Source organism: Limulus polyphemus, unplaced genomic scaffold, assembly GCF_000517525.1.
Source record: "Limulus polyphemus unplaced genomic scaffold, Limulus_polyphemus-2.1.2 Scaffold1819, whole genome shotgun sequence".
In the NCBI taxonomy this organism is placed as follows: domain Eukaryota; kingdom Metazoa; phylum Arthropoda; class Merostomata; order Xiphosura; family Limulidae; genus Limulus; species Limulus polyphemus.
In genome coordinates, this window is record NW_013667429.1 from 209,803 (window position 1) to 228,554 (window position 18,752).

Below are 18,752 nucleotides of genomic sequence, written 5' to 3' on the forward strand. Positions count from 1 at the left end.
ATTGAATTTAAATTATCAGTTAACTCAATTTCAGACCATTTGAAATTCTAATACGTAACATAACTAGTTCCTAGTTATAGACGCATATCCTTCAACTATTTATAGTTGTAGTCCAAGTAATATGTATATATTATATATGTATCTATTTCACATCGTTTTTAAAAGCAAATAAGAACACAAATTTTGTCCATACATACGCGAAACAAATTTTAAGTTTTAGATAGTAGTTCTTTATTTGTCAATACATATTTTCCCTGGTAATCATAACCATACTTACTGTCTTTCTTATATTATGCACGTAAACTCAGCCGCTCCGAATTTATAAAGATTAAGGTGAAGTTACTTATTTTAAAAGTTTTTATCTCTAGTTCTACCTGACGGTAAAAATCCATTTTAATTTATTATTCCTTTCTCGTTTTTATATGCATATATATATATTCTGTATCCAAACGCTTTGGTTTATATAAATTGCAACCTATAAAAATTGGGATCTTTAAATAAAACAGACTTTCTGATGCACTAATTTAGAACTCTTATAAACGTATATGAACTTTGTTGCATTATATTTCAGTTCCATACTATTGAAGAAATATCATATTGTTAAGCAACTTCATTATTTAAGGGTACCATAATAAATACAGATTATATAACAGAACTTAGAGCCATCAGGTATGCCCCAGTTATAATTAAAATAATTGTTTTGCTGTTTCACAAGATTATTGGGTGTGAGATACTTCAAAGTATCTTCAACTCAAGAGGTTTTGTCGTACCTTCGATTAAGTGATAAAGTCAATACGGTTGATTTAAGTTAATAGATTTTGTTGTTTTTCATTCATGTTATGAAATGTACTTGGTTGCTTCAATTTAACATATTTTGTATTTTTCTCTCACTTAAGTAATACATCTCACATATTCTATTTAAATTAACGTACTTAGTCATTTTTTTCAATAAAGTGATAACATCTACATGCTTATTCTAAGTAAATATGATTTGTCATTAATTTTTTCATTTTAAGTGATAAAATCTACATGGTTGCTTCAAGATAACATGTTGTTGTTGTATTTAAGTCATAGTGGGAAAATTGTTTGCTGTAAGTTAGCAGGTTTTGTTTTGTTCTTCTTACAATTGATAAAATATACACGTTTATTTCAAGTTTACAGATCTTATTGTCTTTTTCTTTTGAGGGATATTTTCAATATGATTGCTCCAAATTAGCAGTTTTATTGTTTTTTCATTTAAAAATCTTTACGTCACCAAATAAAGCAGTTTTTGACTTGTCAAAATAGAAGTGAAATGAAATAGTCTCTGATTGGTCAAAATAAGAATAAATACGGATATTTACAAAAGTTTTATTGATACTTGTCAATCGTTAGCTATATATAAATTCTTGAATTTTGCGACCCATACTAGGTATTGAAAGCTTGTTGGTTTTAATTAATAAAGTGATTTCAAATTAGGCAAGAAGTAACCATCATGTCTTCAGTGTTTTATTTATATATATATATAATCATTATTCAAATACTTAATCCAATCCTGCGTGATAAACGATTTTACCTACTGAGAAGATTTTCCTTTTCTGAACTTTGTTCTCTTACAAACATTAAGTGAGAAACACGGAAACATTGGACATGTGCACACAAGTCATTTATTATATAAAATAATTTTATTTACATATAAACAGAACATCGACATCAGAAAATGCAGATTCTTGAACATACGTGTATTTGAAAGCTAAACATGAGCATGAAACACCAGTTAAAAAAGTACAGTAGCTATGACCTTTGCTCTTTGTAGCTTTAGAATACTAGAAACCATAACGTTCGAATATATTATCACTGAACACATTTTGGTGGATGGCTCAGCATATACTACACGATATCCTACAAATGTTTGCCTTTCTATCATGCTCTGTCTTGTTTTGCTTTTTTAAGATCAATACGTTTATCAATTATCAAATTGTCGTCGCATTTCTTTAACTATATAATTAAGTCCGAGTTTGTCATAATCTAGTATCATAATTATTTTTAGAATATTTCCCGGATGTTTGATAGGTTTGCGTGCTGGAAAAGCTTTCAAAACAAATTTAATTTGCTACTAGTTCTGAAATACCTGTAGATGGCTTAGGTGACTCAGAAAGATTTTTACTCTGCGTATAAAAACACTTTAATTACGAAATTATATCAGATTTCTTATCAGAATGGCTAACGAATTAATCGTGAATTTATTATTTCCGAATTAACTTAAGCGATAACACTTTACTATATAAAGAAGTAGAAAAAGAAAAGGAGTTGCATTCTTCGATTGGCAAACGTTTATGGGATACCTTGCAGCTATTTAACAATATAGTAACTACTTCTCTGTCTTAATATTTACAAAATATTACGTTAGTAGGGAATAATTTATTTAGTACATCGTTACTTCACAGTGAATACAAATAATAACAAACATGAATACTAGAACTAGGCAGAACACCAAGTGCGTATCAAATGTGAATTTGCTATAGTATCTTTGGTACTACAGATTCATAGATATAAATCTTGAAACAGTTTTCACCGTTTTCCTAACTTCTTAGTATACGGTACAGAACATTAAAGATTAAAAATTAATTCCTTGCTGATTGTTCCAACATTTTAAACATCACGTGAGAGAAAGAAAAGGCTTGTTACTTTTTGATAGAACGTAATTTGCATTACAACCAGTTAACGCTGAAGTTTGTTTTCAAACGTGCAGGATAAGCAATGCATCAGTCCTGTTTCTGCAGAACCAACATAGGTTTCTTTTTATTTATTTGTTTATATTGTTTTACCTTTACTATACATAAGGATCACCGATTCAGAACATTACTGGGCTTTTTTTGCAAACCATAAGCTTAATACTGTATTTTATTATCTTGAGCACATTTTATTTACCTATAAACTATGACTGTTTGTCTTAATACCCAAACATTTAGGCCTAACACTGTCATTGATCACCTGAAAACGCTCACTTAAAGATTTAAAGCTTTATGATATGAGTAATCATCTTAGTAACCCAAACATTTGTGTTTAGAAATTAGTCCTTAGGCTGTTTGTTTGTTTGTAATTAAGCACAAAGCTACCCAATGCGCTATCTGTGCTCTGCCCACCACGGGTATCGAAACCCGGATTCTAACGTTGTAAGTCAGCAGACATACCGCTGTGCCACAGGGGGGGGGGGCACCTTAGGCTGTGACTGATCATTTTGATAATTCTAATTTAAATGTGTAAAATTACTGTATAGGATCTAACGTTTGGATATCACTCATCTAACAATTCTAGAGCTGACGCAGTGACTGATCACCATGGTAACTCTTACTTAATACTATAATTGTATACTTTGATAACATTCACCTAAATATTTTACACCGTGACTGATCACTTTGATAACTCTTACCTAATCTGTGACTGTTTACCTCAATATCTCTTAATTAGCACTATGACTGATTACTTTGATAAGTCTTGTCTAAAAGTCTTAAATCTATTAAAGTTGGTTGTAACCGTGATGACACCTACCTAAAACTCTTAGGCCAAATCCTGTGACTGATCACTTTGATAAATTTACCATTCAGTAGACATGGTGTGTTGCTGACAACATCAAACACTGGTTTTTATGTTTGTATTTCTGCTGATCTTTGTTATCAGGCCCATAGCCAGGGTGTAGTGTGAAACCCTTTTCCATATCAAATTTGTAAGGAGATCAGAGTAGTAACCATGGAAAAACGACGAAAGGAACTTTCTTGAAGATGTGAGGTCTATAGTAGCTCTATGTGATGAAGCTGAAACTACGATTGATATGATTGACACCTAGGAACAAGATAGATGCTCCTATTCGCGTCTATCATTAGAAAGCTTGTACACAGCCTTACGCCGTCGTTATGGGGTTTAGGCTGTATATGTTCCCGAAATAGTTCTATAAGTACGAACTCATAAAATAATAGCAAAAATGTTTAGGATTTACATTCTTTTTATTTCAGAATGTTAATTTCTATAGTAAACTATACCTAAGTTAGACCTATTTCTAGTCTTAAACTCATTTTTTAAACATTCCTTCTTGAAATTGAAAAGAAGAAGTAGAGGTAGAAGATAGCATCAAATTCTACACGTATATACAAGGTTTATTCTTGCATAATATCATTTCAAAATTTATAATTCAAATTAAAAGCACTGTAATGCTGTTTATGTATTATTTATTAAAACCCCATATGATATGCTTAAACATCACCTGATATTTTGCAATATAACTAAAGTTATTTGCACAAAAGCTGTTGAATGAAATACTAAAATAAACATATAATAATTTTACGACAGTCAAAATTATGTATATATATATATATATATTTCAATAAAGAAAAATTAAGGTTGGTGCAAGTTTGGGTTAATATTGTTAACTTGGAAAATCTGGTAGCTCTTTCTAGGCAGTATCTGGATTGTACTCTTATCATGGAAGTCAACTGTGGCACCATGTCTATAACAAACGTTAAAGGACTGGGGCATTGTCTGCCTTATATTAGTGAAGATCGAGTCTTAGCTAACTTGTACTTCGGGACAAGTAGTTAGGCATTGGCTGAATTATAGTGGAATAAGGAAGTTAATGTATATATCAGTATGGCTCGAGCATCACATAACTTTTAAAATGAAAATCGGTGTAGATTAGACATTATGTAATTTTAATGAAGAAAGTGAAGGGGCTCGGAATTACGTTATGTGTAATAGATGTCAGAGCAGTTGAAAATACTAAGAACTATAGCGGAACTAGTAAAGACCAGATGCCGTCTAGAAATATTTGTTACATAACATATAACTTCTTTAAGAAACTAATGTAGGAAAAAATTCAAGGTATAAAATTTTTAATTTAGCGTGAATTCATGAGGATTTTTTTGCTTTTACCTTTTTAAAGTTTTTGCACGAAATATTCTCATAGACAATTAGTAACGATGATATTTATACCGGTTTCGTCTGTCTTAACGTTTTGCGATACTAAGAGAAGTTCAGTGCTTTACATGTGAGTTATGGTGTTAAATAAGAGACAACATGAAACAAAAATAGCATGTGCTGGCTGAAACCTATGTACATATGGTAACTGACGAACAAGAATCCATATTTTACTTTAGAGATATCTACTTTGAACATGTTTAACAACAATATGTTACTGGCTGTACAAGCTACCACGAAATTCCAGTGTGTCTCTATCACCGACTCTTAACAAGCTACAATGATGAAGGGAATATCATTTGGATACAACCTCGCTCCATATGTATTTAAAAGAATAGGTTTTTATGATGTATTCTCGAGCAGCATTGTATCCATGTTTTTGTTTCGGACTGTTTAAAGTAATATTTTTACAATAAACAATAAATTGGAAACACTAAAGGCGGGTTCAACATTCAGAACAGTATTTTTTCCGGCTATTCACAAACTTTCTGAGGAGAAAAACAAATTCTCAGCTTAATCACATCAAAGTTACGTTTCTTTCGGGTGGGAATTCAATGAATGGAACCTATCATTTTCTATGAGCCTGGCTTTCTTTGGCCCATTTATGGAGATGTTTAATCAAGTTAGTCATCACGGCTTCTGAGGCTATCCAACTGTCGTGTGAGAAAATCATCACTGTTCATATTCTCTTCATTCCTTTCCTTTTCTTGGTTCTGAAAACACAAGTAGAATATCTTTGTAGAATTAAAATCATTTGTATTTGTATTTAGTACTCATTGTCTTTACTTCGAAACAAATAATAATTTAAAAAAATGATGCCACTGTTGCATGTTTCATCACATATAATATACGAGATTACCAGTATGATGCTGCTGTTGCATGTTTCATCACATATAATATACGAGATTACCAGTATGATGCTGCTGTTGCATGTTTCATCACATATAATATACGAGATTACCAGTGAGAAAAACAAAATTCGTTTAAATAAAAGATAGAAAGTAATCATCAAGTTTTTCAGCTCTGTAACTGTTGTAATTTTGTCCCATTTCTTTCTTTCTCAGTGTCTAATACAGAAAACCCACCAACCCAATATCTGCCATCATTTCCAATAAAAATAAAAGTTGGGAAATCAATGAATTAGACCATGACGTACTTAACCTATTGAATAGATAAAAATATTTTTTACATTTCTAGAATAAATGATATTATTATTCTTAACTTCGTTTAACGCAAACTGGAGCCATTACGAGCCATTTTTATGAACGTAAATAAAATATCGACCAATATCTACATAATGTAGCTTTATTAACTCAATATGTCTCAATATGTCAGAAGCTATCGATATCCTACTAATCCAGATTCAATGATATTGTTTATAAATTATTATATTTTCTTAAGTATGTAAATAAATAATAGCATTGTATAAATGATAAGATCACTGACAATATTACCTAATGTTTGGAAGGATATTATTGTATAAATGATAAGATCACTGACAATATTACCTAATGTTTGGAAGGATATTATTGTATAAATGATAAGATCACTGACAATATTACCTAATGTTTGGAAGGATATTATTGTATAAATGATAAGATCACTGACAATATTACCTAATGTTTGGAAGGATATTATTGTATAAATGATAAGATCACTGACAATATTACCTAATGTTTGGAAGGATATTATTGTATAAATGATAAGATCACTGACAATATTACCTAATGTTTGGAAGGATATTATTGTATAAATGATAAGATCACTGACAATATTACCTAATGTTTGGAAGGATATTATTTTTTATGTGCTTTGGGGAAAGATAACATTACATTTTCAGTTGAATAAGAGCGTTATGTATTAATTAGATAGCAATATCATGTACTTGATTAGTTAATAACGTTAAGTAGCTGGATAAATGGTAATATTATGTACGTGGGTGGATGGTAGCATTGTGTACGTGAATGGATAGTAGCATTGTGGACGTGGTTAAATAGTATCATTGTTACGTTGGTGGATGGTAACATTATATATTCAAGTGAATAAGATATTATGTACTTGACTTGTTAATAATGCTATGTAGTTGGTGAATGGTAACATTGTGTATCTGGAAGAATGTGGAGTTTTAATATCTAACAGTGTTGTTTACTGTTGCCATAGAAACGACTGAAACAATTTTTTGATTGAACATATTATTGTTATAAAAATAAGGTGGGTATCTACTGCATTAGGTTTTGATTTTCTGTTTCTGAAAAAAGATATCACGAAGTAACGTCTCAGACCACTTTCTGTGTGAATAATTTAACTCCTCGAAGGTGGACTCAACCATCGATTCTTGTTCTGCGAACTTCCTATTTTTATCAGCAGCGGGTTAAGGGAATTTCTAAAAATAGCTCGAACAAACCTCCTTCAGTGTCTAATACAGAAAACCACCAATATCTGTCACCGTTTCCAAGAAAAAGTTGGAAAATCAATGACAAGTGTACCACTCGTGCGTCATCGCGTGGGTAGAAATAGAATTCAATATATTGCTTCTGACGTCAATGAATATCGATCGCAGCGCCACATGATGTCAAGCCGATTAACTGCTCGTATGATCAATACATAAACTCAATGGACACATGACGAGCGAAGCTTGTTTTCTCAATGGATCAAAGGTAGTTTCTAACGTTTAAAGGGTATATCTGAAGAGCTTTTAAAAGGACAAGAGAGACTGTAGACACTGATCTTTATTGGTTTTCTAAATACGAAAGATGTGTGGTTTTACATAATAAATAAATAGATATTTAAAGGTATAAACATCAGCCCTCTAAACTCAGCTTTCTAAAAGCAGTTTAGTTATGTATTAACCAGGGACAGACGTGAATCCAAGTTAGAACTGAAATATGAGAAATATAGTAACTTTTATAGGAAAATGCTTGTTATTTTATACAATGTGTTGTCTGTATCGAATCGAATACATTATGTGCTTAATTTGACTTGAATGAGAGTGAAAAGTTATGTAAGACTCTTAAAATATTATTTGCTAACTGTCATACTTTTGTATTGTTTTTGTGGAAAGACCGACATTCTATTTTATTGATATGATTTGGTAAGAATCACACTAATATTAAAATAGGACGTCATAAAGAATAAAGCAAATACTAAATACTGCCTGTTTTACTTGTTTACTAATTTTAATGTATTCTATATTCTGTTCGCTCAAATTTGATTTTATTCCGTTTTTATATTATGTGTGTAAACTAACTTTCACACTAAGAATGTTGTGCAAAGAAAATATTCTTATATGCAAATGAAACTAAACTTCAACATTTATAAACCAAATAAATCAATAAAGAGTTTGCTTTATTCTTACTTGAATATCGTTATGCATTTTGTATTGAGATAGTTGCTCCTCTAAGGATGATGACCAATCATTTCTAGTTTTTCTGCTTTCGGAAGCAGGTCTCAGCATTGGGTATTCTTTCTGACCCTCTACTGGGAAGGTCTGTAGTTGATTTGTAATTGCTATAACATGAGACATCATCGTAGCATCGTCAGGAACTTCTGTTGTTAACTCTGTGTCGGGACGATAAGATTCTGTGGAAGTTTGTGAATTATCTTCAGTGCTTGATATCACGGCTTTTTGTGAAATACTATTCTTGGAGTTTTTTTTATGTATCACATCCACCTCATCCTCTATAGGCCTTCTGATGTTTTTTGAGGAATAGACGTAATTCCTTAACAGATCAGTGAATAATTTTGGTTTCTCTATATTATCTTTGTATTCATAATCTGTATTTTGTGGTATATAGTTATTGATGGGATAGAGTGCTGGGTCCCAGGTGTAAGAATACTCATCGGGATATTCATAATCGTCGAAATAGTCTTCCATATTGAGTTCTCGCAAGAGAGCTGCCCACTGCGAAGCGGACAGGTGTTGAATCCAGTCGTGGAAAGCAGGGTGGAGGAGCAGTGAATAGGGATCTCTTAGTGAGATATCGTACAGAGGATACTTCTCTGGATGATTTACAGCTGGAAGAGTATCTTCATAGTCCTTCAAGAGGCTGTACACGTCACGACTTGAGCTTTCTTTTGGGATCTCAGGAAACACGTAGTCATCATATAGAGGATAAGAAACTCCCACGTCCATAAACAACAGAGCAATGATTGAGAAATAAAGGATTCTTATAATCATTACCATCGTTCTTACACGTTTTGTTGATAAATCTGAATGAAATAAACAATAATACTTCATAACTCACTTTTAGTGGAATGAATGGTTATCTAACTACGATATAACCCCATTGATGTCCCTAGCTAAAGGCAAAATCAATACTATTTTACTTTTCTAACTAAAAATATTATTATCCAGTTTTTTGATAAACATATTGTTCACATATCTGAAACTTCGTCACTACATCTAGGTGAAAGCGCTAAAGCGCGTTAAAAGTTTTATAAAGTATTTTTTTTTACCATTGTGCGAGTAATTTTTTCATTGTTTTTTAAAAATAAAACAGTGGAGCTAAAGACGAATTGGTAGAAAATGTAATTTCTTCTCAAATGGAATACACCCTCCTTCAAGTTCTGATAAATGGAATACACCCTCCTTCAAGTTCCGATAAATGGAATACACCCTCCTTTATGTTCTGACAATAGAATACACCCTCCTTTAAGTTTGATTATTTTCTTGGAAAGACTTAATATTAAAAGTGAAAAATATTTCAGAATTAACAAAATGGCTGATTTCACAACTATTAAAATAGGCTGCAGCAACTGATTAAATACGAAGCAATGCAAAATCTTGGAAGATGCTAGTATTGGTACTTACAACTTGAACCGCATTTTATGTGCATAATAACTAAACAGACGGATCAGAGACCCACTAAGGTTCACATATAGCTAATTTTGAACTACTGTACAAAGGGCCAGCAACGTCCGGCGTTCGAGGAGCTTCATCCTGCTCTGAACTGAATAACAGGTCTGAATGTTACTCTTATAATGTGCCATCAGCTGAAAGTGCAGAGCTAGTTTAGCAGCATTGCGGTGCGAGCCTTACAACGTTCAACCTGCAGCCCGGAACGTTAACCATTAAGTCATATTAGGCCACAAGATACTAGTATAGGAGTACTAATTCAAAGAGGTATATATATATATATATATATATTAATGTATAATCGTAGATTATATCGGCCTAAGGATCTAATAATCTCTATCGTATCTATTGCATATTACTTGTAAAATGCTAATCTTAGGCTATTCAAATAGGTTTTAGGACATACTTGCTTCATATTTTGCACATCTATAAAATGTCGTTCTGTTTACTAACATAATGAAATCTTTTGAAATGATTATCAATTATACCACGTGACATTAAGGCTGAGTGGAAGATACTTTTTTTAGGTTATTGATATAGTTCGATATAAAATAACTCGATAGGTCTCAAGTCACAATAATCATACTGTGAGAATGGTAACCAAAAGGCACAAGCTCGTACTTATTAACTGCTGCTGAGCTGTAATGTAACACTGCATTATCGAATGCAAGTAGGCCTAGTATGATTTATCGCTACTTTAATTTACTTAATTGTTAGTTTAATGTTGCATATCTGTGATTCATCTATATTCCCTTTCTGACAGAAAGACAAACACTAATGTGCAAGCGTTTTCTAAATATAAAATCATGTAGTATGACCTTGATCTTCAAGAATCAAGTCAGGGGTTGCAAAAATCTGAGTTCGACTTTTTTTCTTATATAGTAATATTTTACAGTAATGATTGCTAATCCACATACAGCTACAACTTTGAAAACGCTACTGAAGGTTTTAAAACTAAGCACACGCTCATGCTTGTTATAGCGTGTTTTTAAATAGTTTACCCGCCTGGTTCATGCTTCTTATGTTGTCAGATAGGTGGAGCCAGACAGGACACAGTTCACCGCAATTCTCTTTATGCTTTGCTTCCTCTGCTCGAAAATAGACTTACAGTAACGTGTTGTGTGATCTAATAATTATTATTATTGTAAAACCCACAATGTCTTTAGATTAAAATAACTTCTAGGAAGTACTAGGTCCCGATAACATCTGTAGATGGCGTTGAGTCTGTCTCTTAACAGTCAAAACATCTAAACACTCCCTGACAAAATGAATATATAATAAGCTTACAAAATGTTATTAGCTTGATTGATGGTGAAGATATTGGTTATGGATTATTAAGTTAGTATCCTGACAAGTGGGGAAAACGTAGGTTAAGGACTATCAGGTTTGGTAGAAAGTAAGGGCGGTACATAGTATCAGTTTCATATTTTTATGATTTTGAAGGGTGAAGCTTGGTTGATGGTATTTTGAAATAGAAATTGAAGGTAGTTAATGATATCAGGTTTTTCTTCTTATATCTTTATAGATAACTATCATGCCCACAATCAGCTATAGACAGTGTGTGGTAATGGGATTTGGGACATTGTGGGCCCCAGTACCCAGATCCTAGCCCCTTAATGAATATGTAACTTACTTTCTAGTTTTAATTATGTCTGACAGATGGAATATCCCCAGTACTTTTGAGTGCTTTGGCTATAAACATTTTCACCTTAAAATGATATCATTCATACTTTAAATGGTATAAATTTACATTGTTTTGTTACAGCTTTGCTGGTGATCACATATTTGATAGCGCGTACCTCAATAATAAAAATATTGCATTTTAAATATTATATATATATATATATATATGGAAACATTTTAAAATATTATGTGGGTTTAAACATCGTTATATACACACACATATTTATAGATACTTATGTAATAGGTCGTCAAGAAATTAATGTCGCGTTTCGGAAAACTTTCATTAACCACCTCCCCAAAAGACGAACATCACGTATAATAGTTAAACGAACCACCTAAACGTCACGTTAATGTAGCCTATATAATGTGTAAAGTTTAGTGTACTGTATTCCCTTATAGTGATGGTACACATTCGGCATGTAATGCTGTTTGAATACAAGAAGGGAAACAATGCCTCTGTAGCCACATAGAGTATCAAAGAAGTTTATGGAAATGTTTTGAATGTTCTTAAGTGTCAACGATGTTTCAGTAAATTTCGTTCAGGTGACTTTAGCCTTAAAAAATGTGATGGCACGGGCCGACATGTTGGAATTGATATTGATGTTCTGAAGACGCTTGTTGAAAAGGCCCTGAAATTGCGTGTCTCTCATGAAACAATACATAAACATCTAAGGAATATGGGAAAACTCCATAAAGAAGGTGTTTGGGTGCCTCACGAACCTTCCTATGATCATCGTTTCCAACGTGTGAACGTTGCTTCGTCTCTTCTGGTGCGTAATGCGCATGAACCATTTTTGGAGAGAAAAGTTTGTTATCATTAAATCTGATGTTATCCATGAGTAAGAAAACTGTTCTGAGTGAGAGTTTGTCATTATTATAACTTTTTATATATAAACATTTAACCTGCTACAGTTTCAAACAATGTGTAGTTTGTGTAATTTGGCTGCTTCTTGTAGCTCTTACTTTCTAGTTGGTAATTTACAACCAATAAAGGCCGTTTGTTTTTTTTCTTTAAGAACTTAATGTCGAAGATTAAATGTTTAGGATATTATACAATTCTTCTTAAATTATTGCATAGAAGAGACGAAATGGTCAAACGTACTGACACTCCAATCGTAAAATATGGCTGAAATAAAGCTGCATTACGATTGGCAGATTCCTAACTTGAATAACGAAGCTTCAGTTTTATTGGTACCAACAATAACTAAGTGGGTAGTATTCCAAACGTGAGGTCTAATTAGACATTGTACTGGGATCTTTTTTCTTTTTCTTCTTCCCACCACTAGTATCACATAATACAACGACAGAGATTCAAAAGAGAGAAAGTTATTATTAATATCAGTTCACTGTTCCGTTAATATTACTGAAGTATTTCTGCAAGTACATACTGTTCAATAACTTGATCTCACTGACCTTTCCTACAACTGTTTCATTATCAGGAATAGTTCCTGATCAAATCTGTAGAGACTTATGGCTCTTGTCACAATATTTAATATAAAAAGTGCTCTAGTATTTTTTTCAACCAATGGTTTTATTACATGTTTCAGCTGTTTCGAACTAAATAGGTATTGGTGGATGTATTTTGAACCTGAATGGTATCTTTGCGTGCATAGGCTAAGCGGACAGCTCACTGATTTCTAGGGTTCTGATATAGCCGTCCATAATTTGAATCACTAATCAGAAACACAGCAGTCAAGCAGCAGTATCCACTGCCATAAGAATTCTGCCAGATTTTTGAATTGAATAACGGGGTTGACAGACAACTGATAATGCAGAGTATGTCAGGTGGCACTATGATTCGAACATTGGATTTCTGAATCGCAGCCCTGTATGCCAACCACTAGACCGCTCCTAGACAAGATCGAAAAGGACCTCTACCATCAACATATTACAATTAAATCATAAAATGCTCTCCTTTAAAAATTCAACAAAGGTAGGCTAAAGTGGTATTTGCTATTTAAATAAAATAAACTGAATTTGGAAGCTTAAAATAACATTGTTTTTCAAACACAAAGGTATGAAAAAGATAAATCAAAATAATTGATTTGAAATCAAATAAACGTTATTAAAACATAAAAAAGTTAACACTTAATAATGAAAAGAGTTCAAGTATAATAAACTATATAGATATGATTTCAAATAAAATCGTAAAGATTTGAAAATAAAACAGTTCAGAAATTAAAGTTATTATAATAAAACCCTTAAAATGATATAGAGGGGAATTGAATTCATTTATTTTTCTATAACTTATTTTCGTTATTAATTATTTTAAGAGCAAAGCATTTGTATTTTATTTGTTTTATTTTATTTTATTGAGAAGCAACAGTATTTTAATGGAGGCATAGAAAGACAGTTTGGTAGCTAGTCTAAGTTTAGTGTCTCGTAATACTTCAAAAGGATTCACAACACGTTTCAGTAAAACCTTTCTCTCATAGACGCGCTGCTGTTCCACCATGACCAACCACGTTGACCTGTGTTAACTAGTAGAAATGTCGTCTCTAAACTATTTCAGGTAGAAATTGTTCATTACTCAAAACAAACTGTCAATAAAAATGTTTTAAGTATATATCTGTTTTGGTTCGCTTTTTATTAGTTTTATCCTAATGAAGAGAATGTTTTAGTTTGACATTTGTTTACTTTAAGCCATTTGCTTAGATGAACACCATACGTTATCATGCCCCACACTCATCCGTTTATTAATAATTTAAAACTGTTTCCTGGAACAGATTTTCTGTTTTTACTTTCAATAGAGAGGTTCGTTACTGTTGTTCAATTTGAGTTACATAATATCAACTAGATGTTTATCAGCATTCCCTGTTATCACGATAGTTACTAAAGAAAGTATTCTTCACAGACGATAGTTACATAATATCAACTAGATGTTTATCAGCATTCCCTGTTATCACGATAGTTACTAAAGAAAGTATTCTTCACAGACGATAGTTACATAATATCAACTAGATGTTTATCAGCATTCCCTGTTATCACGATAGTTACTAAAGAAAGTATTCTTCACAGACGATAGACTTGTAACTTTAAAAAATCATCTACCTCTCGATTGAAAAATAAAGAAGTGACGTTAGTGTTGTGTTCTTTACTTTACAAAATAGATTTCAGCACAAATACATAGAATACATAGATTTTCCTAATCAAGAATTTACTAATATCTTAACACTTCGAAACAGGGATCACTGTAAGCACTATAACACAAATGGAAAAGCTAGTTCTATAGTACTATTTAACATACATATCTTGTCCTCAGATAACACAAGATTTTTGTTTTATGATTCAGTGTTTGATATTTATACATATATCATAAGATTGGATTTAAAAGACAATTAAAACTATTAGAAAACAACACTTACCTTTGGATAATGTTGAATAAGAGCACTGACTTCTGATAGAAAAGCCTTCCCAGTCCGCTACAGTATATGTCTGAAGAAGAGCACCAGTTTTTATATTCAAGGATGGTGCTTCGATTTCCACCCACGCTTTTACCAGCTATTGATTGTATTTTAGCTGACGTTCTATCCTGTCCACTCGTGCGTGCGCACATACGCAAACTGCTGCACAGGCCAGCGAATCAGGGTCCTTCCTCTTCACGACTGTAAAATATACTTCGTGGATTCCACCATATGCTACATGGTTCCTTTTTTTTCTCTCAATTATTTCTAGATTTTTCAGAATGATAATTCGGAATTAAAACAAGAGACTTTTTCTTCAGTAAATTAATTGATTTATTGTTTATCACATCTTGTTTATTATGAATTCTATGGTGTTTTTTGTGTTTATTATGTATTTGTTAAAATATCTTCTTTTTCTTAATTCATATTCCTACCAATAGTCGGCTATTTCGGCCCTCTGTTTCTACTTTATAATAAGTAAATAAAACGTTTTGTTCATTTTTCGCCCCCAGTGGCACAGCGATATGTCTGCGGACTTACAATGCTAGAAACCGGGTTTTGATACCCGTGGTGGGCAGAGCACAGATAGCCCTTTTTGTAACTTTGTACTTAACTTCAAACAAACTTATTTTTCACTACCATCTAAATCGAATTTGGTGAACTTGGTAGTTATTTATTCAGCAAAAATGTTTGTTTAATTACTTATTTATCAGGAAGTTTATAATGTTTTGTTTCCCATATCCGGTTTGACTAAAGACTGATTATCTTGTAAGACAGGTTAAAAAAAAACTGAAGTGTGAAATTTGGATTATCAAGTGAACAACATAAATGTCGAAACATTTTGCCAAACAGTGTTTGAATTTTAGCAAAACAGGATGAAAAGGTAAAGAGACATGATTTAAAGCCGTGGTAGTTAGTTTTCCGAGGTGATTGAACAACGAATAATTGTTTAACACACCTCATTCTCCAGCAACTGAGACTTAGCTGTGTAGCATCTCAAAACAATTCATACAAGTTTCAGATGAACAACATTTTTCTTAGTTGAAGAATCTGCCCCGTTCTCTTGTCTAACATTTAGTTCTCACACAAGTGATAAACGTTTTTACTAAAAAAGATTCAAATTTACTGAAAAAAAAAGAAAGCCCTGGAACAATCCAATATCTTACTATGATGCATCAAATATACGAAGTAACATTTGATTATCTTGGGAATTTCTGCAGCAATTCTTTCAGTGGCGCATAATGTCAGATGGTTACTGGCGAAAGACTGCCGCTTCTATATTTATAACAATAAACATAATGTCAGATGGTTACTGGCGAAAGACTGCCGCTTCTATATTTATAACAATAAACATAATGTCAGATGGTTACTGGCGAAAGACTGCCGCTTCTAAATTTATAACAATAAACATAATGTCAGATGGTTACTGGCGAAAGACTGCCGCTTCTAAATTTATAACAATAAACATAATGTCAGATGGTTACTGGCGAAAGACTGCCGCTTCTAAATTTATAACAATAAACGGTGGGTATTAAGCTAAAGTGCTAAAATAAACTACGGATGTTAAGTCAAAAGTGGTAAGAACACACAGTGGTCATTAAGCTAAACTTGATAAAAATACCTCTTGGGTGCTAAGCTAAACGTGATAATTATACACTGTGGGTGTTAAACTAAACTTTTGATTTTCTTATTTATTATGTTACTCTTGGACGTATATTAATAACGTTAATAATCTTACCAAATTTTCTATTCTTGTCTTTGGTTATACAATACTTTTCTTGGGAATGATTAAGTAAATCTTCGAACGAACATAAAAAAAAAAGTTTCATTAAAACTTCTCTATGGGGCTTAGGTTATTATCAAGCTGTGATGAACAGCCTGGCACTTTTTAGTAACTATTGTCGACGTAGGAGGCGGTGTTTCTTGACAAAGAACGTGCAACTCTCACACTTTTTAATGTGTATGTGATGCTCCTTGTTTGTATGGACGTTATTTCTCACCTTTCAATTCCTTATTAATATTCACAGTTAGTATCGAATCTCATATCTATACCCAAGTGTTTTAGCCGTATAAAACCATGCAAGATATATCTTAGTGTCAGTGATAATTCTAGGTTTACAGAACAATAAGATGGAAGTATAATTATGGCTATATATAACACCGAGTCTTGCAAATAATGTTTGGGCTAAAGATAGGACATAAGATCTCCGTATATTTATACAGTAACTAAATTGATTGAACAACGAATAATTTTTAACACACCTCATTTTCCAGCAACTGAGACTGAGCAACTGTGTAACGGTCAGTGACCAGAAAAGTGTTCACAAAACCCAAAGTAGCATCTCAAAACAAAGGTATGGAAGAATATAAGAATATGTCAACCACACTATACTCGGTATATCCAGTGCCGACGAGGCCTTTCGCACAATACCAGAAACGATCAGGCCGTCTGGAGTACGATATAAACACTATTGGTCGAGACAGCACTTGTATTATCAAATACTTGAACAATTGTTTCGGTGTGGACCACATTAAGTTGAAGAACTGTTATTTTTATCGCTTTTATTTAAGTCATTACAAATCAGAACTAGGTTTATGATATTTACCAACACCACCTTACTTATTTTTTTAAACATCAAATCGTTTATTATTAATATTTTTATTTAATTATTTAAACTCTGAGGAGTCTTTTTTGATTTAGCTGAACATCCACGTTGCACGCTTATCAAGTTTAGCTTGTCATTATGTGTCAACTTGTAGCTCTATGTAGTTCAAGTAGTCAACGCACTTATATCTGATATGCAGGTGTTCTACCGGTTTTAATACTAATAGTGTCATCACACTTACATTTGGTATGAACGTGCTGTAATGTTCGATAGTTCAAGAAGTACAACCACAGTTAAAACTTGGTAATGTGGAGACTGTTCACTTTACTGAGTCTATATACGTTGTCCTGCCATGTTGATACAAGACAAAGACAGGGACAGATTCTTCCACTATCCGACCCAGTGACGTTACGTGCTCAGTATTATTTCTTCAGTTAAAGCAACAAAAATTTTATATGATTATAAGTATACCAGCCATTTAAGGATTAAATAAAGGTATTTAATTATTAACGTGTTATGAATCCAAACAAATAAACGTTATAAGTGATACCATGAATTTCTAATATCGACTGGCTGATGTAACGAGTTGACACATACAAGTTTATTTTTAGCAGCAAAAATCAATCCTATGAACGAAGTATTTCCTGGATGAGTACAGATCTAAGAGAAGTGCCATCTTTTATGATATTACAATCGTTTCTATCTTGCATTCAATGTTCTAGTTTTGTAGTTTGAGTTTTAAAGTATGTAGATGGTCATCCTTGTAACAGAAACTAAAAACAGTTATAGATAAACTTGTTTATGTAGTGTAGACGGTAGAACATTCAGGTATATATTGGTGCATTTGATTAGGGTGTAAATCTCAAACAAGTTTGAAGTTAAACCAGTTTTTAACTAAACTAAGTAGAAAAATCTATATACAAAAAATTTTCTTATAAAACTACCTCCAAATATGTGGCACGAATTTTTCACCTATATTTTATTAATGCGTATGATTTTTTACTTAAAAACACCTGAAACAAGATGCATTGATTTCAATCAATTAATTTAGCACATAGGGCTATGCTGTGGTATAATGTAATTCCCCAGGGGTTGTTATATAGGCAATAAACTTCAATATAACGTAGGGGAGACCGGGGCTAGTTGTTACAGGAGCAAGTTGATACAGTGCCTCTAGCTCTTCTTGAGATTAGTAGACGACGATAGTTCATGGACCATCGAACACGTGTTGCGCAAGCTTTGTTTTAATGGCAG

The 18,752-nt window shown here is 32.5% G+C and overlaps 1 protein-coding gene across 1 annotated transcript; it reads right to left on the bottom strand.

The window, feature by feature from the left end:
• Window positions 1-1,631: 1,631 nt before the first annotated feature.
• Window positions 1,632-14,922, bottom strand: LOC111087168. Its single transcript, XM_022392869.1, has 3 exons — window positions 14,854-14,922; window positions 8,306-9,159; window positions 1,632-5,663 (listed from the first exon to the last, which is right to left on the bottom strand). Exons 2-3 carry the CDS (start codon window positions 9,131-9,133, stop codon window positions 5,574-5,576), a joined length of 918 nt encoding a protein of 305 aa, XP_022248577.1. The 5' UTR covers window positions 9,134-9,159; window positions 14,854-14,922; the 3' UTR covers window positions 1,632-5,573.
• Window positions 14,923-18,752: the final 3,830 nt, after the last annotated feature.

What these genes read in the sequence shown, in the direction of transcription:
- LOC111087168 (XM_022392869.1), bottom strand. Translation starts at nt 9,133, where the DNA reads ATGGTAATGATTATAAGAATCCTTTATTTCTCAATCATTGCTCTGTTG. An exon ending in AAATGCATAACGATATTCAA is followed by an intron (nt 5,664 to 8,305) that starts GTAAGAATAAAG and finishes TTGTGTTTTCAG; the next exon opens with AACCAAGAAAAGGAAAGGAA.